The following is a 27,338-nucleotide window of genomic DNA, read 5'->3' on the forward strand; positions in this document are numbered from 1 at the left end:
TCACAGCCGCTGTGTAGGTGCACAAGTAGGTAATGGTAGATACTGCAAAAAGACTCTGCTGGGCCTTAACTTCTGAGTCTTCTTTCAGACCCACATTCCAAACTCCTTTTGCTTAAGAAAAAAGGCTGGTTGTATATGCCCTCACATCGCTATATCCTGTAGTGGCCTCCAGGAGAAGAGGGAAGATACTATTTATCAGTACTTATCAATGCTAGGCTCCGTTGTTGACTTTTAAGATATACATTGTTTAATTTAATCTCTCAACAAAGCTAAGAGGTAGATATATGTAATAGAGTCCTGAACTTGATACCATTTCACGTGGATGGTATAATATATTGAAAAATGCCAGTTCTATAATGTGTTTCTTAAACTTTCATTTGTAGGAATCAGAACAATATTGGCATCAAAATATTATCTTTTATACACAAATTCTATTACTGTATCATATCATAGTTTACTTAATCCAAGAAATATTTGTTCTTTAATCAAAATACTTCTTTGGTAATTCTAGTTAGGAACATTGTGTTTGTGAGTGTGTATGTGCGCGTGTGTGTGTGTGTGTGTGTGTGCGTGCGTGTGTGTGTATACAGGTGAATATGTACAACAAACTGAATGTGTTCCTCCAAATTCATTTGTTGAAAAGCTAACCCCCAATATCATGGCATTAGGATGTGCGGCCTTTGAGAGGTGATTAGATCGTGAAGTGGCGCCTTCATGAATGGGATTAGTACCCTTATAAAAGAGGCCCCAGAGAGCTCCCTCGCTCCTTCTGCCTAGTGAGGACGCAGTGAAAGAATCTGGAAGCAGGTTCTCGTCAGACACTGAGTCTGCTGGTGCCTTGATCTTGGACTTCCCAGCCTCCAGAACTGTGAGAACTAAATGTTCTTTTAAGCCATCTGGTCTATGGTATTCTGTATATCAGCCCAAATGAACTGTGTATATGTATATGTGTGTGTGTATATGTGTATGTGTGCACATACATTTTGATGATTTAGGATAAATTTCAAATGGATGTACTTTGTGAGGTGTTTTTTCATGTCTCCATTTATTTTCTTCTGGTTATGGATATTTCAGATAGTCCCTTAACTATGACTGTTATAAGTTATTAGAGAATACAGCCCTATTTCTGAAAGGAGAAGTGAAGCAGTTTCTTCTTATTGTGACCGCTCTTCCCTGACATTCTAACGTTCACTGATGAGGACTTGCTGAGATACTTGATATTTCAGACTTCAGTTTATCACTAATATTGCAGAATGTGTCACAATAGAAGGCTTCAGTGGTTCACAGTCAGTGCCAGAATCCTCATTAAGAAAGGGTTCTCTGACTCAGCCAGAGATGGAGTGCATTTCTTGCTCGGAATATTCTAGTATCATGTTAAGACATTGGATTTACAGAAGTAATTTCTTTTTTAAAGTGAAAAAGAAAAAGAAATTCTAAAAGTATTCCATAAAAAATATTTTTTTGACAAAATATATACACAAATCTATGTTCAGGGAAGATTTTGTCTTTTCATACAATTTTACAAACATTTAAAAATAGGTTATATAGAAAAGATTTCTATTTTCTTCTGTATGCTACAGAATAACACCAAGAACAAGTTTTTGCTTGTTTTTCTCTATTCAGTCCTATCGAATACCCGATTTACATCCATAAAGAGGTTACTTCAATGTTATAAGATAGTGAAAATAAAGTTATTTCCATAGAATGGTCTCTTTTGTGCATGTTAAAATATATACAGGTGTCTCCAAACAAGATTTTTTCTTATTTTAGAGATAAAGAGATTTCAAATTAGTTAATGGAGAGAAAGTCACATAGCTGATATCTGACTAATAATAGCCAATTCATAATAAACACTAATAGTCATATAGTGCTTACTATGCGCCAGGCGCTGTCCTAAGAGCTTTATAGATGTTAGTTTTAATCTTCTCAACATTCCTATTAGGTAGGTATTGTTGTTATTTAAATTTTTCATGAGTAAACTTTGGCACAAGTTGCCTGTTACTTGCCCAGTGAGTGTCACACTGAGCTGGAGCCAGATTTGAATGCAGTCATTCTTGCTCTCTAGCCTGTACTCTGAACCACTGAGCCATACTGCCTTGTTCCAATTTGACCATGAGTACTTAAAAACTTTCCTGCAAAGTCATAGGCATATTTCTTAGGACATTTTAATTTGTAAATAGAGGTACCATATTTTGTCTCAACCTTTTCCCAATTTCCTGTTCATTTTTAGACCTTTCAATTCCGCCTGTGTTCACAAAGATGCCAGTAGTTCAGCACTAGGAAGGATGCGCTCTTCTCATAATGAGTGCTTAATTAACATCTCTTAAATGAATGAAAATGCAGTCATTAGTCTTAAAGAAAGGCCTTAATTTTTTCTTTCCTATGCTCACACTCCCAAATGGAACCAAGATACTTTAAGGTCAGTATCAAATATACAAAGGCTATCTCTTTTTCTTTGCCTAGAACTCTTTCCTGTTTTAGAAGATAGAAAGAACAATCCATCTTTTCTATGAAAAAGCCGTTCCGAGTGTAGGGATAGGGCTGCTCCCCTGGCTATTTGCTTGACTACAACGCAGGCATGAACACATAACCCTGGCCCAGTCTTCACTAATGAGAGTTCTCCTTCCCCTTATCACAGCTACTGGTTCAGAGTTATGCATGTGATCCAAGCAGAATGGTGCCTAACCTATTGGCCCTTACCTTCAAATCCATACTTCTTTGCCTTGCTTTGTGATCTTGGAGCTGGGCCCCATAAACATTTCTCCTTTGCCGGCTAGCGGAATATTAAACTTTCTCAACAGAGGGCAATGTTGTGACCCTACAAGTCAACAGCAGCAGGAAGATCCTTCCCTTCCAGGTTCTGGTTCTCTGTTATTGTTATTACGGTGAGTGGGGACCTCTCAGCTGCACAGGGAGATTCCAGCTGTGTCGTCAGGGTGTGCTCTCCCCATCAGCAGCCACCCATACCCTCTGGCGAGGGTTGGCTGCTTCTGTAGACCAGTTGCAGCTTGTCCACACCCTCCCACAATAGCAAGCTGTTTCTAAATACTGATCCTGACTGGTGTCCCATGGCAAGCTAGTTAGCAGCCTTCTGGTTCCTGTAGAAGCCATACTCCTTTCAAAGAGACTTGAATTGCATTCTCAAGGGGTAGGGGGCTTCTTTTGTCCTTAGTCTTTTCTTGTTTACTCATCCTTAGTCTCAAGTTAGCAGCTGTTGTTGTATACCTGCTATTTCTGAACCCCTTAGACTCTCTTTTTTGTTTCGTTTTGTTTAATAACTTCTATTTTTAAAAAGAGGGTTAATTTTAAATAAACTGCCTTCTACTCTTCTAGTTAAAAATGGTTTATGTTAAATTTTCCCTGTTTCAATAATCAGTGTGGTTTCTGTCTCCAGACTGGATCCTGACTGACATAAGGTCTATCAATTTCCTCTCTGAAATTTTACATAGAAATTCTAGGAAAAGAAAAATCTTCTCTCTTCTTATTGGATCAACAGCATGAAAGTAGGCTGGAGCTGCTTAAGGCCATTGTCCCCAATCGCAGAGAAGCTATTTTCAGTTAAAAAAAAAAAAAAAAGATGAGATCATGCACAGAGAGAAATAGATGTGAGAGTCAAGTGAAGATGGAGAGAATTCTGATGATATCATTTGACCCCTTAGATTCAGCTATGCCCAGAGACCATTTTCCACTCATATTACCAATAAATTCTTTTTTCTCTTAAGCAAGTTTGAATTGAATTTCTGTCTCTTGAAATTGAAAAAACACTAATTATGATATAATGTAGCTTTGCCACAAAAGAAATAATCACTCTTTTTTACTTTTCATTTTTGGTTTTAATAGTACCTTTAACTTTTCAAAGGATCATTTATTTATTTAACTTTTATTTGTGGTCTCCTCAAGGCGATCTCTGAGGCAGTCTGCTGTCTGCCCTCCTTCACCGACTGGGATTGGGGTGACACACAGCATTGTCTTCCATGTTGCAGTGTCTATCTAACCTAGTCTGAAGAATCAGAAGAGGGCCTCCCTAAGAAAGTGACCACCAAGCTGATGCACAAGGATGTGTTAGAGTTGTCCAACTCCACGAGAGTTAAAGAGGTTTTTTTTTTTTTTTTTTTAGAGATTTATTTACTTATTTGCTTAACATTTACATGTTATACTAACCGGATCATTCACCAAATACTAACTCTTTCCTTATTGTGTCTGAAGTATTGAGTGGGTGCTAGAAGTACAAAACCGAATAAAATCCCCTACTTTTAAGGAGATCGTATTAACCATGTGTTTTATTTTCAGTAGTATGCTGATGCTTTGACATATGGCGCCCTCGATGACTCTGGAGGGACTTCTCCCAAGTTTAGCTAATTCCTAGAGATACTAAACAACTCACCTGTGAGCGCATCTTTCAAATGCAAACCAATCAATCCCCAGCTTACCCCTATTATCTTCCTTATCAGGCTCTCACACTCCAGCCACCTGTCATAACCACCCTAGAGCCAAGTACTAGACTTCTAGGGACAGCCCCTCAGTCCCAGAGCCCACTGATATCATTTAAATTAGCCAATCCTAAACTTGTCTACCCTGCGTTACCCATTCCTTCCCATGGAAACCACAAAAAAGGCTTTGTTCATGATTTCCCCTCTTCCTCAGCCTCCTGACAGACCTCGGTGCTTCCCTGAGTTGTCCTCCATGGCGTGGCATGGCACACTTCCTCTTCTGAAGATCTGTGAATATAACAAACCATCTTTGCAATGGCTACATTCTGTCTCCTGATCTGTGTGGGCCTTACTGAACCTCCAATTTCCTATTCTACACTATAAAATAGAGACTATATTAGGGAAACTTTAAAATATTTGCCTAGTTTCAGCTAATTTAAAGATTCCTGAAAATAGAAGTTACAACTGCTTTATTCACCATTGTATCCTCATTAGTAATTCAGTTACTATTATAATTGTCCCACATAGATTTCTAAGCATTGTTCATCTAATATCACTTACATTCATTCCTTCTTTCTGATTTCTACCAACTCCACTTCACTTTAGGCTCTTATGATACCTACCCAGGCTCACATTTCTGGTCAATCCATTTACGTCCCTTGTTTCAGGTTCAAATGGCACCAGATCCTCACAGCCTCTCCTGACCTTCTCAACTAGGTGTAAGCATTCTATTTCTTCGACTGTCACATTAATTTGTTTCAACGTTTCATTGGATACTCTACCTCTTGTTCTAGTTATCTGTGCCCTTGTTTTATCTATTAGAGTGCAAGCCCCTTGAAAGAAAGAACTGTATTTTATTTTTTATTTTTGAAAGAACTATATTTTAGATATCTCTGTATTTTTATCTCCTAAAACAGTGCCCGATAGGAAGTGCCCCATAACTATTTGTTGAATATATAGAAAAATGGTGGATTATAAACTTGTTGAGGGCATGGACCGTGTTTTACATCTCTTTGTATATCCTGGAATACCTAACACAAGGTCTTGTCCCTAGGTGATATATAAATATTTAGTGAATTGAGTAAGCCTTTAAGATAGGTAGAATAAGTAGTATTAATAATCCCATTTGACAGATTAAGCAACTGAGGCTTCAAGAAGTTAATGCTTTTCCCAAGGTCACCAAATTAGTGTTAGGTAATATAGCTAGATTAGAACCCAAATGTTTTACCACCTATTCCAGAGTACTTCCCATTACCCATCATTGCAATAATAGCTAGTATAACTGAGTGATTCTTATGTGCTGGGAAGATATCACTGAGAAGTTTCTTATGGGGCGAAATCTTATTCTCTATCATATACATTATTGTAGAATGAATGTTTATGTCCCTCCAAAATTCGCGTGTTAAATACTAACCCCCAATGTGATAATACTAGGAGGTGTGGCCTTAGGGAGGTGATTAGATCATGAGGGTAGAATTTTCATGGTGGAATTAGTGCTCTTATAAGAAGAGGCTAGAGAGTTAGCTCACTGTCTTTTCTCAACGTCAGGATACAAAAGGAAGTCAATAGTCTGCAACCCAGAAGAGGGCTCTCCCAAGAACCTGACCATGCTGACACCTTGATCTCAGACTTCAAGCCTCCAAAACTGTGAGAAATAAGCCACTCTGTTTATGGCATTGTGCTAGAGGCCCAAATGAGAAAGATATATGTATTGAAACCCTCTTGATTTTCATAAGATTAGATAAGTATCATGACCTTTATTGACAAGAGATATTTGGCTATATCTCCAGTTTTGATTTAATAAAAGATGAAGATTTAGAATATTACTGCTGCATAAATTGAGGAATTGGAAGGTATGAGGAGTTTAGCATTATTTTATTGAGAATGACACGTTGTAAGTTGATCTGAATCTCTTTGGTTTCCCAGAATTTTTACTGGCTGAGTTTATTCTATAACCTTCCCTCCCCACCTTGGCAATATCTCATGAGCTATTGATAAATTATTAAGCTCTGTTGCAAGCACAGTGCCAGAATTAACCCTAAAATGGTATATTCATCAGGGCCTAGTCAAGAGGCAGAAAACACAATAGTGATTGTGACAGAGGAAATTGAATATGAAGAATTGCTGACTAGGTATAAAGAATTTTTATCTGAAAAGCAAAAGAAGAACTCTATGTCATGGCTGTAGCAACTCCCACTCCTCAGGACTGAGGAAATAAAAGAAAGAGGTCAAAATAATTAAAACTTAGAGACTGAGAGGAGGGACCCTGTGGAGCTGAAATTCAGGTGTCTGAGGAAGGTTACTGTTCAGCTCTTGTCTTGAAAATGTACCTGGGATTGTTAATAATCAGGCATGGTAAACATGCACACTCAGAAATTATTTTCACGAAAGAATAAGTTTATATTCACAGATCTCTAGAAACGAGAGGCACAGCATTTCATGCAGGTCCACATAGGGAAGTACCGGTGTGGGTCAGGGAACAGGAGGAGAAGGAGAAAACATTGGCAGAAGCCTTTATTGTGGTCTTTTGGGGAAAGGCAAGGTAGGGGACGTTAAACAGTTTAGAATTGGTTAGTATGAATAATTTCTGCAGACTCTGGACTGCAGTGGTGGTCCCCAGTTACTTGGCCCTGGAGTGACTGAGAGCAGGGGAAATATTGGCTTGGTGTGTGAAAATTGATAAAGGAGGTGGTAGGGGGTATAGGCTCTGGACTACTTGGTTTGCACATAAAGGCATGCTCACTGGCAAGTTGTTTGCCATCTCCAGGAATTTGCTAACCCTAGGAGTGGCCATTCGTCCTGAGTCTGCAAGGCCTCCAAGATATCACATCATAACATACAGAAAATAAAAACCATGAAATCTACAATTGGGCTGGTGTTTCTGAGTTCTGGGGGCTGCCAGCTGCTTTCCTGAGGTTTTCTTCCCATAAGTTAAACCTCTTCCTTCCTGCAGGATCAGAGGGGGTAGCTAACATCTATCTTTCAAAGGGGAGGGAGTTTCTGGCACTAATCATTGAATTTACAGCAATCCAAAGATTCTACACTATAAGTGATTGCCTAGATATTCTAGATATCCTAGAAAAACATACATATCCATCTCCTCATCTCACTTGAAGGCCTTCTCTTCTGTGTTCTATGTTCATTAATAAACATCAAATATCTGCTGATAGGGGAGATGTTAAACTGATTTTTAAACTGAAGAGAAAAATGGATCTGTGATGAACATTATAGTTACAGTTTACCTCTTCTGTTCCCTTTCCTGTATGTCACCGTCTTTCCATTGCCAGGACTCAGGGGATCTCAGAAAAGAAGGTCCGTGTATGACAATTGCTAACCGAGTTGTGAAAGGATGTTTTTAATTTCTTAAGAGATTTATTTCTCCAAAATTTAATCTTTTATGAAATGATTTGGGTAGAAAACAGACCCAAAACTTTCATGTGAATGTTTTATTGGGGACTGCAATCTCAGGACAGCAGAAGTGAGGTGTGACAAGATCGTGAGGCAGAGAAGGAGGGTGAACCATTACTACACTGGCCACGGCTTCGAAAGAAAACAGTTGGTACCTTGGTCACACAGGATGCCTTCAGATAGGCTGTGTGGAACCACTATGCGTGGAAGCAATTAATTGTGGGAAAGAAATGAAATGAATTCATCTGCTGGTTTCTTCCTGCATCATGACTCTCATTGGTCAAAGTTTGCCCCATTTTTGTTGTTACTTGACCTCTTTGGATAGTGGATGGAAAATCCACATCTCATGCTATGTAGCACAGAGCCTCTGTGGGCTCGTAAGATTTGATTTGGGATTGGAGCTCCCATGCTAGGCCTGCTGGAGGCCATGCTGGCCTCTAGCCTTCCCTCTTGAAAGGAGAAGAGAGGCAATGGTGGCAGTGGCCAGAGTTTTCCACTGAGTAAGTTGCAATTGACAAAGGGATCTGATATGGATGGTAATGGGTAATCAGTAAGTCAGAGACTGGAAATATTTGTAAATACAAATGAAAGTAATTGGAGAAATGGAAAGTTCCATAAGGATATGTCTGAAATATGGGTTTATAGAGGATGGGAGACAGAGGGATCCGGTCAACACATGGAACCAGAATGTGTAGGTGGCAGCCCTGCCTCAAGAGGCAGGAGACCTGGTCCCAATCTTCCCTTAGCTGTGGCATGGTCTCAGATTAGTCTCTTCATCAATCTGAGCCTCCGTTGTCTTATTTTAAAAAGTGGGAGAGAAACAAAGCTGACTTTTTTAGTTCTAAGATATATGTTTCAGAAAGACAATTTTGCAGGAGTAATTTGTACGATCTTTTCAAATTTCCCTATATAAATATGAAGAATTATTATCAGAGCGTCGTCAGATAGAAACTCATTTTGTAACTTAAAATATGCACTAGTGGGTCTGACAAAAAACTACCACACTGGGAAGTCAGCCAATCTGAATTCTAGACCTGACTCTTTCAGCAGACAGCCATATGTAAATCAGTTAACATCTGTCTCTGGGGTTCATCAAAGTACAGGTCTCCAATCACCCTGGCTGGAGTCCTGGTGTTAGCACTGACCAGCTCTGTGACCTTGGGCACATTACTTAACCTCCTTGATTCTTTTTCCTTATCTGACTAGTGGGGCTGCCATAAGCAAATGCATATGAAATAGCTGATATAATTGTACACTCGAATGTTAATTAGTATTTTCTTAATTGTAAAAAGAGGTAGAGCCATTGGTTCCTAGGACACATTTTAGCTTTAACATTCCATGATTCCATACTCTGATTCATTACTTAATTATGACAGATGCTTAGTGAGTATTTAATACACGTGTAGGCCTGTGCTACTTTGCCCTCAGGAAGCACACAAACTGGCTGAGATAGTCACATAAGATTAGAAACCGTATACAGTAATCTACACTGTTGTAATTAGGGGTGATGCCCTAAAAGTATAATAAATCTTATTTAGAGTTCTAAGATTGATGACTTCTCAAGCACATTATTTTGGAAAAAGGTACTTTGTCAGTGTTGGAGGCGATATTTAGGGTCGGTCCTTTCAGATCTTTAAAAAATTATTTTATAGATGCCCATTAGTATATAGCTTCAACTAATAACTAATGGAATATTGTTTGAAGCAGTGGCCACCTAGGATTTTAATCTAAAGTCTGAAGCATGGTAAATTATATATCATTGCTTAGTGTAGCTGCTGTTTATAATGATGTCATTTCTAATGGAAAAAATTAACATTAAAATTAATATTAAACTGGTGACTTGAGTTGAATTGAAGTGGAAATGCTTAAATGGAAATACTTTCTGTTGCCTTAATGGTTACTGTGGTTAAGTTTTTATACTCAGTACAAAATACTCTGCACAAGAAATAAAGGACAGTGTCTTAGTAGCAAAGACTCTCCAATTGTTTAGCGAGCAATGAATGCAGTACTCAAAAATCTTGTTCGGTTTGAATTTTGAGGATAGAGAAGAAAAATTAGGAAAAACATATTACTTTAAAAGTGTGTTTACATTAGAAAAAAGTTTGTTTTTAACAAATAATGTTAGGCAAAATGGAAAGATCTATCGTATTAATAAGTGTTTAATAAAACATGAAGAAAAGTACAAAGGCTTAAGGCACAACTCTCAGAACTTTATTTTAGGATATTCAGGAAGATGTTACTGTAGTAGACAATGTGTTATGGTGAGAAGGTGCTAAACGTTGTGACTTAGAATATGTTGGTTCAACTCAATCTGCCCCTTACTGTTTTGGGTTACCTTGGCCAAGGGTCCTACCCACTTCATGATTTGGTTATTTACGAAATTGAGGGATTTAAAATGATTTCAAATTTATTATGACTATTTGTTTATAGTATTATCAAAATTGTACATCCATAGAATCTAGTAATAAAGTTTTATAAAGCTTGTTCGAAAACAGCATCTCCCCCCCACACACACCATTTTCCCATCTTCAGAGAAAAACACTTCTGAATCTTAGAGCTTTTTTTAGTATATACCTCTGTATCCCTAAGTTATACTCTAAATTGCTAGTTTTAAAATATACATAAGATTTACCATTTAAACCATTTTAAATGTACAGTTAAGTGGAATTATGTACATTCATGCTGTTACGCAATCATCACTGTTTATCATCTCCATAATTTTTCATTATCTGAAACAGAAACCCTGTACCCATTCAATAATAACTCCCTATTACGCCAGACCTTGGTAACCTCTATTCTGCTTTTTGTATTTATAAGTTTGACTACTCTAGGTACTTCATATAAATGGAATCATACAATATTTGTCTTTTTGTGTCTGGCATCTTGCACTTAGCATCATGTCCTCAAGTTTCATCCATGTTGTTCTATGTGTCAGAATTTCTTTCCCTTTTAAGGCTGAATAATATTCCACTGTATGTATATACAACTTTTGTTTGTCCATTCATCCATTGATAGTCATTTGGGTTGCTTCTACCATTTCACTTCTGTATAGAGCGAGTCCCACCTAAGCCCTCACTCTGACAACTCACTGTCCCCCGTAAGTCCCTGGCGCTCCCTGCACAGCCTAACCAGCCCTGGTGCTCAGAGTGAACAGGTCCAACACGCGAAAGTCCCGTAGATGCGACCCCCTTAATAGGCGTCTGCCGCTGTCACAGCCTCTGTCCCACTCAGCTACTTCCGACTGGGCAGCCCCACATCCTCACCCCGTCCTACCTTCTGCCATTCCAGAGTGATTTCTTAGTTTTCTTCTTAGTCGTATGGCTTGTTCATTTAGATCCCAGGAGATTTTTCCTTGCTATTTGCTCCTTGTTTCTGGAGGGACGAATAGAGTCTCTATCGTCTACACTATTTTTTTCTGCCCGAATCTTAATTTCTGCTATTATACATGTAGTTTTCAAGAAATTTTGGTTTCCTAAATGTCCCCAAAAAGAACATCTTATCCTTTTTACAAAAAGATTGCTTTTAAAAAAACTTTATTTTTTAGAGCAGCTTTATGTTAACAAAAAAATTGAGAGGGAGGTACAGAGATTTCCTTTATAATCTAATCCCCACAGATACATAACTTCCCTATTATCAATGCCACTTACCACAATGGCACTTTAAAAAAAAAAAAATCAAGGATGACCTTACATTGACACATCATGATCACCCAAAGTCCATAGTTTACCTTAGGGTTTACTCTTGCTATTGTATGTTCTATGGGTTTGGACAAATGTATAATGACATATTTCCATTATTATAATACAGAGTATTTTCACTGCCCTAAAAATCCTCCATGGTCAGCCTATTCATCTCCCCTCACTTCATCCCTGGTAACTACTAATCTTTTTATTGTCACTACATTTTTACCTCTTCCAGAATGTTATGTAGTTGGAATCATACAGTATGTAGTCTTCTCAGATTAGCTTCTTTCACCTAGTAGTCTGCATTCAAGATTCTCCATGTCTTTTCATGGTTTAAGAGTTTATTTCTTTTTAGTACTGAGTAATAGTCTATTGTCTAGATGTATTACAGTTTATTTATCTATTCACCTACTGAAGGACATTTTGGTTGCTTCCAATTTTTAACAATTATGAATAAAGAAGCCATAAATGCTGTACACAATTTTTTATATGGATGTACATTTTTAACTCCTCTGAATAAATACTAAGGAGCATAATTGCTGGATTGTATGGTAAGAGTATGTTTAGTTTCGTAAGAAACTGTCTTCCAAAGTGCCTACGTCACTTTGCATTTCTACTAGAATATGTGAGTTCCTGTTGCTTCCACATTTTTGTCAGCATTTGGTGTTGTCAGTGTTTGGGATTTTGGCCATTTTAATAGGTACATAGTGGAATCTTATTGTCGTTTAATTTGCATTTCCATGATGACATACGATAAGGCCTTATGTTTCTTTGTGATCTGTATATCCTCTTTGGTCAGGCTAAGGACTTTGGCCCTTTTTTTCCCCCTCTTTAATTTTCTCCCTCCCCCCCCTAAATCCACCCCTGACCTATGGATGTTGCTGTTTCCCCTTAAGTATTGGATCTCTGAAGGCGGGGCATTTCCTCCCACATGCTTGTGGCCTGCACCCAGGATCTGGTACCCCTGGTGCACTCGGGGGTTGGGGGGGGTGGTGGGGCTGGCACACCCAGGGGCCCTGGCCCATAGCTCCACCTGGGGCACAAACCCAGGACCTTCTGCACGTAAAGCAGACGTGCGAACCATTACACTAATGCATAACAGACTGAATTCTGGGAACGAACATGCACAGAAAGTAAATGATGAGTCACTGAGTCCTGTCAATCTTAGTTGTCAATCAAGAAAGCCCACTCCTCCAAGAAAAGTAACCACCCACAGTTAAGTAGGGATAAAAAGCCCCAAAGGCTTTGTTACTAGGCCCTTGAGCCACCTTGTTCTTGCTCAGGCCTCTTTCACATCTGGAAGTGTACTGTTGCTTTACTGTCCTTTCCAATAAAGCTATTCTTTGGCTGCTGTACTTCGGTGTCTCACTCACTTCTTTATTCAAGACATCAAGAGCCTAGACAACGAGTGAAGAGGGGAACAGAACCCCCATTCTCCGGTAACACTAGCTCCTGTCATTCTGGAGCCCATCAAGGAAAGAAATTGGGGAGGGGTAGGGAGTCTTTTCAACATTCGGTATGTAAACATTCTGTTAATATCTCTGGGCTCAGTACAATACTCCTGCCTTCAACCGTGCCTAATGTCCCCTAGTCCAGCAGCTTTGTTTTCTATCTCCAGAGAGCAAACTTGCAGTATTTGGATGGGCTGGTGGTGATATATCTGATCACAGAGTGGAAGAGAGTGATCTGAGGATCTGTTTCTTAAACAGACATTAACTCTATCCTCCAATACCCTATGCTTACCTCTACTTTCAGAGATACCTTGTGCTGCCAATTCCAGATATTTTGGGGATTCTAGTGGAACTAGGTTGTTTCTTAACTCCCCCTCTACAGGCTTAGAATTTAGGTCTAGGTCAGCGGAATCAATTACTATGCATTTACTGTTTTTCACTTTACAATATTTTGTTGCAATGTTTCCTCTCATTCTTTTTACCTTGTTATAAAACTTTTTACTGTCATTTTTGTACAATTTGGAGGGAGTAAAATTAGTTATGTATGTGCTCTATCTTCTCTTTTTTTCTAGAATGCTAATGTATTTTCTAGTTCTAATAGTCTGAGTTTAAGATGGTTGTTAAATTGCAAAAACCTAATCTCAATTATCCAAGGCCTTAGATTTCCCTGACTACTGGAACATCTTATATTAACTATTCACTTGCTTATTCACACTACTGTTATAGTTGATTGGGACAGAAAGTGTGGTGAAATTCCCAAAATGTTGTTTTATAAGTTATCTTTTCTGGGAAAACAGATGCAGGAAAAAAAAAATATATAGGGTCATGGCTAAAAGTGATGGTTGGCTATTTTACATTATGCTCTCTTAGCTCCTAGTTTGTTTCAATATTTTAATATCGCATTAATTCCAACATATAATAAGCAAAGGAGTGTATCATGTAAAAATGCTGTTTGTTCAAAATACTTTCATTACTATTCTATGATTATAGTAATTACATGTAGCATGTTCGGATGAAGAAATGGAGGCATGAAGGATTATCGAATAACCTCCTTAAATACATACGGCTAATAAAGATTTTGGGAGTCAGGAAAATCAAAGTTTTCTTCATCTGTCTCTACTTGGTGCTCATAAGAATGTGCTCACTCTCTTGAGAGGAGTCCAGTGTAGGGAGGAACTTTTGCAGTAGATCTGTTCCATCTGTAAGTACTTACTGAGAACCTAAGTGCCTGGATACATGCAAATGCTTTAAACACATTGTCTCCTAATTTTGACGATCTTCTTTCTTTATAGATAGAAAACCGAGAACTGGAGAAGTTAGAAAACTTGCTAAAGTGCACACAAATTATAACTGCAACAACTAGATTTGGAACCTAGGTCTCTGACTTGAGAGTTCAGGCACTTTCCACATGCAGCTTCTTTTTGGGCATAGGTTAATAGGTTAGTTCAGAGATGAAATAGGGGAAATGCACATTTAACCGTATTGTGATAAGATCTGTGGTGGGGTTATATGTGATGTTATGAGAGACTGTGGGAGGGGAATAAGGATCTCCAGGGAAGAAAGGGCAAAAGAGCATTTAGGCAAGTGATCAAAGAGACATTCCGGTACCTAAGGGAAATCAGAGTATTTAACAAGTGCCACTGGAAAGGAGGCATGTGGCAGGACATGGAGCAGTGGTGGAGGTTAAAAAGGTGAGGTCAAATAAGAAAATATGGAGAGGAGGCCAACTCAGAAAAGCCTTTAAAATATGAGGGAGTTAGAAGTTTATCTTCAGTCCAGTGAGGAACCATTTAAGGGTTTTTAGTAAGAGTTTAGGGTTTAATCATATAAAGGTTCTTTTTACATTTAACATATATAAAATTTGTATTTTATAAAGATCAGTCTGGTAGCTGCAGGAAGAAAGGATTTGAAAGGGGCTGAAATAGGGGAGGAGTCAAGAGTGATTCTCAGATCTGTCTTGGACAAGTGGTGCCATTCACCAAGAAGGGAATGGCCTGAGAATGAAAGGCTGTTACAGTATTTACAGATGAAGAAACTTGGCATCAGAATGTCCATTCTAAAATACTAAATCACTGCTGTGTCCTTGGACACTGCATGCTACTTCATGAAAAAAAAAAAAACAACTGGCGACTTCAGTCTTCATGTTCTTTTAATATAAAGTGCAAAACAATACAACTTTGTGGAGAGGACTGTATTGTCTCTTAAATACATCATTGAGTCTTAACATGTATTTTCAGTTGGAATGAAACTTCTCCAGAGTTGCTTTGAGAAAACAATAATATGGATTAACTTCACATTAAAGGTGCCAATAGCATATGTAATATAGGATATCGCCTTGTAGCTGAATTGAAAACTAATAAAGACCATAGTATATAAAGGAAATTTCTACCATTAAATGTGTGTAGAACTTATAGCGTTTGCAAATTATCTGTCATTTGCATAACTCATTTCCACATTTTCTAATAATCAATTTCTTGTTGAAAGTTTGTTATGGGTGGACAATTTTCCAGTAAGCCAGCATTAAGTATTTACTTCTGATTCTGTTAACCAGGGTGTGGCAATCTGATCAAGGACTCTGTTAACCAGGGTGTGATAATCTGATCAAGGAGATCTGTTAACCAGGGTAATCTGATCAAAGATATACTAATGGCCAATTGTTAACCAGGGTGTGGTGATCTGCTCAGGGATGTGCTGGGGGTTATATAAACTGTCTCTTCTGGGAGCTCAGGGTTGATCTCTTCTAACCCTGTGCGGTAGAGAGTCAGTCACCGGGGCGGCTAATAAAGGCTCATAATTCATCTCAATTGGCTCCGTGGGTCTTGGATTTGATCGCACCACAACAAGTTGATAAAATACAAAGCACTTTTAAGAGCTATGTATTTCACATATGCTTAACAATGCTGGACATTCTAAACAGTCTATACTACTGTTATGGCAAAAGAAAAGCACACAAATTAATATTTTTATCCAGGGCAAAATAAAGTAGGTGAAAAAGTCTATTCAAATAATATTGCCTGATAAAACATACTGTTCTAACATGATCAGTGACTGATCTGAGACAACAGAAAACTACAAATTAAATATTTAATTCTTCGCTATTAAAAAATAAAACTGAAGAAATTCCTTAATCAAGGCAATGTAGTGTTAAGTTTATCAGAGACATTGTCGGAGACATCATATATGGTATAGACTAGAGTCTGTGTGTGAGCTAATAGAAAATACATAGATGTTGGTCTCCACCCCCGGTTTCTGACTGAGTGGAATCCCAGATGGCCCCTAGTCATCAGAAACATCAGCCGTAATTAGAAGCTTGAAATTTTCAGGTCTGACCCCACATCTTCAGATGGTATGGGTGGACAATTTTCCAGTAAGCCAGCATTAAGGATTTACTTCCGATTTTGTTAACCAGGGTGTGGTGATCCACTCAGGGATGTGCTGGTGGCCAGCTTCTGCCATATAAACTGCCTCTTCTGGGAGTTCGAGGCTGATCTCCTCTAACCCTGCGTGGTGGAGAGTTAGTCGCCCGCCGGCTAATAAAGGCTCACAATTCATCTCAATTGGCTCTGTGGGTCTTGGATTTGATCGCACCACAACACAGAGAGGGGAGAGGGGCTGGAAATGGAGTTAATAATTGATCATGTCTAGTGAGGAAACCTCCATAACAATCCCAACAGCATAGGGTTCAGAGAGATAGGGTTCAGAGTGTATCCAGGTGGATACACTCCAGCTAGATAGTGCCAGAATTATGTTAAATTGTAGGGCACCCAGCGTGTCACAGAGAATTGCCTGTTCTGGGGGAAGAAAACCTCCATTTAGGTGACCAGAAGTGAAGTGTTTTGTGTGCGCAGTAAAGGAGAAACATAGGAGAAAGACACAGGAGAATTATAGATTTTTCAAATTCCCTGTTTCTGTTCCAGGACCCTTCACACTCAAGGGTCTTCCAAAACAGAAACTAACTCTTCATAAACCTTTAAACTGTTAATCTCCAAGAAAAAATAAAAAGTTAACCTCCTTCTACATTTGTATTTTCTCCCAACTGTGCAGATTGCCATTGAGATTCCATATACTTCTGGCATAATTCCATTTTGAGGCATTTTTAATGGAACGAACTGTACAAGATCTCTTCATTAAGTGGCCTTGCTTGATGACATTGTAAGTACTTAAAAATAACTAAAGCGTACTTAACTTTGTTTCTCAGGAAATTTAAAGCAAACGAGGCTATTTGTTATTTCCCCCACCAGAACATCAATACGTAATAAATCAGCTTCTTTAAAAGAACTTCCAGGGCTTTTTGAGCCATCATTACCTTTTTACCCTAGAAGCAAAGCAGAGCGTTGACTTTCACCTTCCAGGTCCCTAAAGTTCTCCTAAGTCTTTATATGCCCTTGTCCCCACCCCACTCTTTCCTTTCAGTTTTCTCCCTGAGGCCCAGATATGTCATAAGCTTTCCCGTAAAGGAGTTTGGGAGCAAGGTCGCGGTCCTCTGTTCTCCTGGGCTCGATGGGAGCAGGACCCTCCACGCCAAGCGCAGCACCAGGCTCCTCCTAGCTCCAGACCCGCAGCGCGCAAGGCGTCCAGCGGCAGACATTGGTCTTTAAAACGAAGCAACCGCGTATGTCACAATGCTCCTCACCTGCCCAAGGGCGCCTCCCTGCAGATCGCTATCCGAGGGTCTTCCTCGCCGCCGCCAAATTAATTTTAATGCTATGTATTATTTTAAGAATGAATGTAAATGTTCCATCTACCCTCGCAGCTTGAGTTTATTAGTTCAATATTAAACGTTTAAATTCCTGCACCTCCACGCACGCATTTTCCATTCCAGCTGCAGCGACGGGCTTGCGTCTCCTCCCTATCTCGGGCTCACTACAGGGGCGTGTGTGGGTCCTATTTTGAGGAGCCTGGAAAGGAGGAAACTCACAGGGTCATTCAGTCCGAGAGGCGGGGCCAGGGGCATGTTCTCCCCGGGCCCCGCCCTAGGCAACTCCGCGGAGGGAACGGAGCTTGCGGCGTCTCCCTCCAGCAACTCTGCAGGCTTCGGGTGGGTGGCCGTGGCCCACGTCCCAAGCCCCGAGGGCTCTTCCAGGCCGTGCCAGGCGGGAGCGAGGGGAAGGCTGCGACGCGCGGCCAGGATCCTGGCGCACGTGTGCGGACTGACCCTGCACATGAAAAGGTAACAGTCCCCCCAGCCTGGTGCACAGCGGTCAGGTTCGCGTTCCGCAGGGACTGCACCGAAGTGGTAGTTTCGAAAAGCAGTGGGACCATGGGGCTCCTTCCGTGGGACCCAGGGTGAACCAGCTGAAGCAGCCATCGCAGCGAGGCCTGTTCCCTCCTCGAATTTGCTGTCATTCCTTGGCAGGAAGATCGCAGCCTTCCCTCTCCTGGGAACCGTGTCTAGTCGCCACTGACCCATCCCACCTTCTTTAGTCAGCTGGAAGAAATCAATTTGGTTTCCAAAAGTAGTAGACAGAACTGGAGGAAAAGTCTACATTTTCCGTACTCTCTTCTGCAGAATGTAAGAATTCGGAGAGTTGGCCCCTGAGACTTTGATTTTAAGTATTGCTCCAAGTATGGGGTGTACGTTTGTGGGAATTCTGTTGTTTGAGGAAAACTATGGTTTCGTGATTAGGGGTCACATAACATAGGTGGGAGAGAGGATTTATTTTAATTTTGGTTTTCCTAACAAGAGCTCGATGAAGAATCCATCTATTGAGAGTCTCCCAAAGAAGTAATAACAGCTTATGTTGAGAAACACAGAAAAGCTTGACTGTGAACTTGAGGGAAAATGTCAGATAAAGTGAATGTGTGTATCTAGGCAGTCACCTGCGTATGGAATCTTTAGATTACTCTGTTGGGGCAAAAATTTCACTCTTGGTGTCCAGCCGTGTAGGCCATCTGGATAGCATTTTGAGACACCTGGGGTGGGCACCTCTGAGACACAGTAACAGCAACGACATATAACATTTATAGTATTTATTAAGCATTTACTATGTGCTATGTGTGATTCTAATTACATATACTATTTAATGTAAAGTGCTATTCTGGGTACTTGAATGCATTAATTTGGTTTTGACAAGCATATGAACTAGTTGCTATTATTAGTCCCATTTTACAGGTGAGGAAGTGGAAACAGTATTTCAGGTAATTAGGTGCTCCCATTCTTCAGCTACTATGGGTATAGGCTGCCAACAGCTTATAGCTGTACCTCCTCTCAGGAACAGCCCTTGCAGATGGATGCTGACTGGCCAGGAAATGCCCAGAAGGTTATACCCAAGGACTCCCAGGTGTGGTCTGTGGCTAAAGGATGACTGATATGGAGGTACCTCCCTATCTTAGAGGGCAACACCTTTGCTGTGTAATTATGTTCCACAGCTCCCTGTGGGATCAGGCTGGAGTGGACTGCAGCTGGACCCACATTTTGCCTTGCTTCTTCCCTTCGCTGTCCTGCTCGCCTTATTTCCTCACAGTTTTCATCTGAGGGCCTTAAATCACACAAGAATCTTCATCTCAGGATCTGCTTCTATGAAACTCAAAGAACTTCCCTTCTGTACAGACAAAACTTTTTATTGCACTTTGCTTTTTTGTGCTTCACAGATAAAATGTATTTTACGATCTGAAGGCATGACCCTCCACCAGCAAAAAATTACAGCTTGCTTTATTGCAATACTCACTTTGTTACAGTGGTTTGGAACAGAGTCCACAATATCTCTGAGGTATGCCTGTTTTGCGTTGTGATGTTTTCAGGATTTTATTCTTTATTCACTAGAAATAAACCATCACCACAATCAAAATACTGAAAATATCCATCACTCTCACAAATTTCCTCAGCCCCTTTGTAACACCTCCTATCCCAGCCCCAGGCAACCTATGGTCTTCTTTTTGTTACAGTAACATAAGGTTGGAAAAGACTTCAGAGATCATGAGCTTCCCACACCCAGTAGTTGTGCATGCCTGAGTTCAAGGCATTAAGGGATTTCCATGGGTAAGACCATGAGAGAAGTAACTGGGGCCAGGCTGCCACCTGCTCTTGGGAAATGAGATGGATATAAAGCTGGACTCTGATGACAACTTTGGCACCTAAAGCACAGATTCCAAGGCATGTGGAATTCAAATGAGATTCAGGCATACTTTGGGACTGGGGCAGTTTGGAGTTAAAGGAGGCCTGAGGGAGTGATGCCATCTGTGAAATGCACAATGAAAATAAAAACATACAAGCCAAACTCACCACTAACACCCGGAACTCCAAGGCTATCATAAAAAAGGGATTCTCCTGGTGGGTGGGGCTGCTGATTTCTGTCCTTCAATTTCATCATTACCATGATTCTCTTATTGGTCGCTCCTGACTTTGTGAAGCACACTTTCCCATTTTAATTCTTTGGATCAAGTTTGCTGCCTTGTAGTCCAGCTCAGACCTTGTTAGAATGATGAGAGACACTGCTGAAAGCTGGCAAAAGCAACAGAGTGATAACACAGTGAGAGCCACAGTTCAAGATAATCTGGTACTTAGAACAGTTTCTCATCTTTGGTTTGTGGTCCTGCTCAGCTTCTACATTGTCTCCTGTGTTCTCCTTCATCAACTCCTCAAAGTCCAGCTCAAACCCAGTTCACAGTATTTCCCTCGCTCCTTTCCCTCTCACTTTTTTTCTCCTCTCTGGAGGATTCTTAGGACACAACAACTGATGTTAACTTCATAATCTAACTCTCACTCTCAATGTTTAGACCATTGCTGTCCAGTAGAAATATAATGCAAGCCACAAAAGTGAGCCACATAGAATTTTTACTAGCTACATTGAAAAGGTCGAGGTGGGAAGAAACAGGTGAATTTAATATTTGCAACCTAATATCTTCAAAATATCAGTTCAACAAGTAATCAATATAAAAATTATTAATGAGATATTTTATGTTCTGTTTTCACACTAAGTCTTTGAAACCCAGTGGGTATTTTACACTTACAACACATTTCAATTTTTGTATTAGCTGTGTTCACATATTGGAAAGTACAGGTCTAGATATTGCATCATGGCCTGGATCCAAAATTAAGTGTTTTACAGGGAAAAGAGGAAGAATATAAGGATTATTTGGATACATTTAATTTGAAGTACTAGTAGGCATTCCTGTGGACAGCAATAATAGACTTTGGGAAATGCAATTCTAGAGCATGAAGACAAAATGTTTTCCACCTTCATTTTTTAGAGCAAAACATAACCACCTCCACATTAAGTTGCCAATTTCACATTGTGTTTTGAAACTCCATACCTTGGAGTTTTCCCTCAGAAACTAACTTGAATATTAACCCGTGTATGTTCTAGTACAGTTGATTTATCTTCATGTTAGCTGTTTTTCTTCATATTTTCTCTATCAAGGAAGTACTTATATATTTTTATACATTTATATCATCTCTCCTTCAGGTACATTGAAAAGAGCTGAGCAGAAGAATGGGTGCTCTTATTAGAGCACAAAGAATCCTTCAGTTAATGAACTGTTATTCAGCATGAGTAATTATGCTAAATATAACTTGGTTAGTATTTTTTGTCTGCATCTTAATAGCTATCTAGTTTTAAGGATAGCAAAATCTGTAATATCTTTTGAAATTATTTTTCCTACTTATTAAGTGGTAATAACACCTTGGGAAATGGTTTTTTAAAGTGTGTTTGTGTGTGTTTTTTGTTTTTGTTTTTGTTTTTTTTTACGCCTACAGCACCAAGTACTAACCAGGTCTGACCCTGTAAAATGGTTTTTAAATAGGGTGACAATAACGCAGTGTTTCGAGGACATGGAAAAATGGAAATTTTCATCCATTCATTTATGATGGGAATGTAAATTCCTACAGGGATATTGGAGGGCAATTTGACAATATGTATTAAAATTCAAAATTTACATACCTTTGTATTTGTGATTTCAACTTTAGAAATTTACTCCATTAGAATAATGGTGTATAAGTGCACAAATCTGTACGTCCAAAACGTTTATCCTGCTATTTATAATTATAAAGGAAGCAATTTATATTTCAACAACTACTTATTGGGTGCTACATCTGTTGGGCACTGTAGTAGGTACAGGGCTAGAACAATTAGTCAGGTTTAGTTGGTCCCTGCCTTTATATAACTTACAGTTTAGGAAAGAAGATAGTCAACTAAACATTCATTGAGTGCAGTGCTGATGGTATAGGCTGTGGTTGAAGGAGGTTAAGGGTAGCTGAACCCAGACTTGAGGAGGTGGTAAAGGCTTCTCAAAGGAAGTGATGTGTACACTGGGTGCTGAGGAGTAATTGGACTAAATAGATTATGAAATATCATGTGATGGAGTGTGATGCACCTATTAAAAATGATGTACAAGTGAAAGGACATAAAATTGAAAAAAAATGAGGTCACAAAGCAATAGTGTAATTTTACTTTTGTAAAATTGTTTGTGTATATATGTGTACATATATGTTTGCATATGAATATATGTTCATACACACACAAATAGAGATCCATAACAATGATTATGGTTGGTAGAATTTCAATGGACTTCTATTTTTAAATGTAAATATGTTATTTCATAATCAGAAAAAATTATAGCTATTTTAAAAATTTTGAAATAAATAATACAGGTTAAGTATAGTAAATTTGCAAATAGTAGAAAGATTATAAAGAACAAAATAAAAAAAGAGTAAGAATTGGATCCACAAGATGACAAATGATCAGTTGACACATTTTCATGTATTTCCCTCCATTCTTTAAATGCATACGAATGTATTAGCTCTTTTCATGGTATGTATTTTGCATACTAGTTTGAAGTTTTAGTATATTTAATATTAAAAATAACTTGAGCTTATTTATATATACTATCACTGAATAAAATTTAATTCTGAAAATTAAAGTTCATGTTTGATAGAGTTAAATTCCTATTTATATTTAGAGAATATGTTGACATCAAATAAAACAATTCCTTTTTTGTTTTTAAAAAAATTGGTACAATTAAATTGTTATGTTAATTATGTCAATGATAATCTTGTTGCTGTCATTCATTTGAATAGATTATAGGTTAAAATGGGTAAAAGTGCCATTTTCATGAGTTCATGTGAATAACATTACTAGATCCCATTAGAACAGTGCCAATCATAATGGGAGTGTTAATTTGTTTCACACTGTACAGTGGAGTTCGCATCTGGGCAGGAGGAATGGTGTAGCAAAGTTCCCTGACTTAGGGATTACATGTTGCATCATCTCTGCTGTATTGCTTTGGTAGACTATGGTAGTGCTGTCATTCATTCCTTTTTGACAAATAGTTACTAAAAATCAGAAGAATAAAATCAGCATATTCCCTGCCATTCACAGGCTTTTTAAATAGCCTGGAGAGTCTCTTCCTTAGGTAGGAGCCAAAAAAAAGTAAACTGCTTTCATGAATTAATACTTGTAAAGTGCTTGGAATAATGCCTGATACATATAAATTCTCAATAAATTATTTGTATTATTAAAGAGCAAACAGTTATCAGAATAAGTGTAGGAGTATCTTAGATCTATCCTCATATTTTTGTCATTGGGAATGGGATGTGAGAAGTAAATTCATATTAAGATATAGGGTGGAGATCATACTTTTTCATGTTAATGCCTGAGACCTGGAGTAAAAAGTTAAAGATTCTGTATTGAGATAAATAAACTCAACTAAGCTGAGTTGTATTTCACCTTATAGCATAGGCCTCAGTCTATTTTGAAACTGAATTTCCTAGATAAAAAGAAAACTACTATTTACACTCTTGTATAGGTTCATTGAATCTGGTGAATTTGATCTCTATTTAACTGGGTTGACAAGAAATTGAATTACAACATTTATGGGGTGATTCATACCTATTAATTCAAGAAGTAGCTTTTCATCATGCAAACAACTTCCAATTTGCTATAATGGTCCTGTTATCTTAGTTGTAATCAAACATGTCAGTCTGTAACGTGACCAGTGAATTTCATACTTGCTTCAATTGTTTTAAGTAAATCTGTTTCTTAATTTCAGCAAAATTAATGTATAAAGTTAAAAGTCAATATTTTATAAAAGTAAGACTCAGTGTTCCCAGGCTATAAATTCTGTTCAAATTGTGTCCATGGGGACAGGTAATATACCTTCAAAGTAAATACACTTTGTTTTACAGAGCAAAGATTTTGAAAAACTGAAAACATTGTTGTTCATTCAGCCTAAGCAAAGAAGCCAGGAAAATCTCAGAGAGGTAAATAAGTTTATTTTCTGATATATGATTATTACAATGTAATCAATTATAATTTTCTTCAGGTATTTCAAGCAAATACAGGTTAACACTATAGAAACATCACACCAAATTATTTTTTAAAAATATTTCTACTCTCTTGGTCCTTCTCTTAATTTCAGGGTTTTAGAGAACAAAATGGGATTAAATAAAGATGGTTGGAATATTTATATATTTTTATATGCAAATCTAGTGTAGCTGTTCTTGCATTTATTTCATATGTTCGGTCAAGAAATATTAGTCATTGAGTTCCTACTATGTGTTATGTTTGTTTGAGATATATATTTGAGAGTAATAATTGATTTTGGATATAAATCTATTTAAGCCTATTAAAATGTTTTCTGTAATTTTAATTTACTAATCTTTGAATGAACTTCAACAACTCATTATGTATATATGGATTTCTGTCCCTAAGAGATTAGGTGGATTTTCTCTGTTTCTGTTAAAATTTTAATGTATTTAGGTAAATTGGATTTACATTTGTTGCTTTTTAGCCTCGAATGTCTTGTAAGCCAGCTATAAAATAAAAAGAGGTATTGATTTTTTTAAACATTTTAAGATATAAAGCATTTCAGAGTATCCTAAAAAATAAAGTGTTGTATTACTAAGTAGTCATCACCTTTGACATCAGACATTTCTAAAAGTTAGTGTTTTCTGTGCTTGGGACACTATTCTGAATCCACCTATATCATTTTAGCGCAGGAAGATCCAACACTAGTAAATATCCTAGCCATGTAAGTTCTTGTTACTACGAGCTGAAATTCTTGTGAGGATACAGACAGTCCTCAACGGTGAATTTACAACTTGGAAAAAGTGGCATGAACAAATACAATTAAAGTTAAATTTATCTTCCTCATAGAACCTATTTTATGTAGAGAATTGTATTCCTGAAGGTAAAAAAAATAGACACTATATTTATTCAACTGTTTATGAATCATATGCATACTATGAAATATATGGCTTTCTTGAGTAAACATAAGGCAATTTAGATGACATTAAATTACCAAGCACTTGTAATTTATACCAGAGAAGGTGTTCCAGAGTTGGAAGAAGTGCTGGGAGTAGAGGCTGAGGATTCTGGTGGTACCGTGGTTTTCAGAGTCAAGAGCTAAGGGCAGGGTATCTCATGCACTAAGTAGTACACTGGTTCCTAGGTATTGCCACCCCATAAACCCCATGTTTTGGTAGGTCTTGGTCTCCTAATGAAAGTAATTTATTAATAGTTAATTTATCTCCTTGCTTTTTAAAATCAAAGATATACCTTACTATTAGTCAGCACTTTTGTTCATGCTGAGTTGACATGATTCCAGCTGAAGCAAATAGCTATATGTTATTCTGGGTGACTTTATTACAGGTAAATAGATTTTTAGACTTTTCAACATATCAAAAGTTCAAAAATCCCTGCCTACCCAGTCCCCCCTTTTCTTTCTTCAAGGAGCCCTAGTGGTGACTGATTGGAAATCCCCGTTCTGGATGTTGTCAAAAGAGACTGCAGGGATAAATAGTTTGTACGAAATCAGATGGGAGTAGTCGTCAGTTAAGGGAATAAATTTTTTGCAAGCCAGAGAATTTCCTCTGCATTGCCCTAAAAGTAGATGTTTATTTCAATGCTATATGCATTTTAGGTAAGGAGAAAGCACTAGGCTGAAAGTAACTATGTTCTGTATGCTTTATTAACCTTTCTGCAAAGTGCCAGTTACCACCACCTTCCATTGGCTTCATCTCACCTCAGCCATCCCAAACATCTAAATCATCCACAGGTGCTAACCTTTATCCATGATGTATGGGCTCAGAGGAAAAAAGGATTGAACTGGAGGCCGATTCTGTTTAATCTGCTCCAGAGTCTGCAGCTGGGTGTATTGAAATAAAGCCACCTCACAGGAATAACCAGACAACTTCCTTATTCAAACTCCTGGGAGAGTTTAGTTCGGGAAACTTGGACATTCAAATTGCACAGGTGCATAGTAATAACTGGTTACTGCTGATTCGTATTTTTGACTTCAGTCATCTGGGATTGAGATCCATTCATTTCAAGTTACTGAGTGTGACCTCTGTGTTTAGTGAAGCTCAAAAATTTTAAAACTTTTTATTCTGATAATTTTAGACTTAATAGAAGAGTTACTTCTCTACTTAGCTTTCCCTAATGTTAACATCTTGTATAGCCGTGGTATAAGGATTGAAACTAAGAAATTAAGATTGGTTCAGCAAACACTATTAACTGAACAATAAAATTTTTAGATTACCCTAGTATTTCTACTAGATATATATTTTTTTCTGTTCCATGATTCAAGTCAGAATTCCACACCTCCTTCAGTTGTCATGTCTTCTTAGTCTCCTTTAATCTGTGACAATTCTTCAGATTTCCTTGTCTTTGATTACCTTGGCATTTTTGAAGGGTATTAGTTAGATATTTTGTGTGATTTTCTTCCATTTGGCTTTGTCTTTTTCTCATGATTAGACTGAGGTGTTTTGATTTGGGGTACATGATATCAATATATTTTATTACTTGGCTAAATTGGTGTCTGTCAGGTTTCTCCACTGTAAATTTACCATATGCCCCTTTTTGTGCACTGCCTTTGGAAGTGAGTTACTAAATTCAACCCACTGTAGTTATTAAGATCCATTTCCTGGAGGGAGAGGTATTTAAGAAATTGTAGACATATGTTACAACCACCACAGTTATTAATAAATATTTGATGGGAGATATTTTGAGGCAATGTGGATACCCTGTTTCTCTTTAAAGTTTCATTCACTAATTTAAGCATTTATCAGTGGATTTTGCCTGCAGTAATTATTACTTTGGTACTCTAATGGTTCTATTTTTCTCATTCTTCCTGTATTTATAATTTTCTGTAGGAAAAATTGTCTCTTTTCATTCATTCATTAATTCATTCATTCTATTGGGTATTTATATCAGTGTGGTCTCATGGATATTTATTAATTTACAGATGTTTTATGTATTGGGTTGTAATTAATTATTATCATTGTTCATTATATTGCTCAGATTATTCCAGCTCTGACAATAGGGATCCCTTTGGAGTTGGTTCCTGTGTTCTGAAAAATCCACATATTTTTATCTTTTAAAAAATAATTAAAACAATTTTTTTTAGCACTACCTTAACTTTCTGGGATT

The 27,338-nt window shown here is 38.0% G+C and overlaps 1 protein-coding gene across 1 annotated transcript in view; it reads left to right on the forward strand.

Moving 5' to 3' along the window:
• Positions 1-18,222: 18,222 nt before the first annotated feature.
• Positions 18,223-27,338, forward strand: part of LOC107509632 — an 87,131-nt gene continuing 78,015 nt past the window's right edge. The window contains 3 exon segments of the mRNA XM_036226540.1: positions 18,223-19,682; positions 21,378-21,487; positions 24,095-24,169. Coding sequence (XP_036082433.1) covers positions 21,461-21,487; positions 24,095-24,169 — 102 coding nt within the window. The 5' untranslated portion in view covers positions 18,223-19,682; positions 21,378-21,460.

This window comes from Rousettus aegyptiacus, unplaced genomic scaffold, assembly GCF_014176215.1.
Source record: "Rousettus aegyptiacus isolate mRouAeg1 unplaced genomic scaffold, mRouAeg1.p scaffold_m13_p_10, whole genome shotgun sequence".
Lineage (NCBI taxonomy): Eukaryota > Metazoa > Chordata > Mammalia > Chiroptera > Pteropodidae > Rousettus > Rousettus aegyptiacus.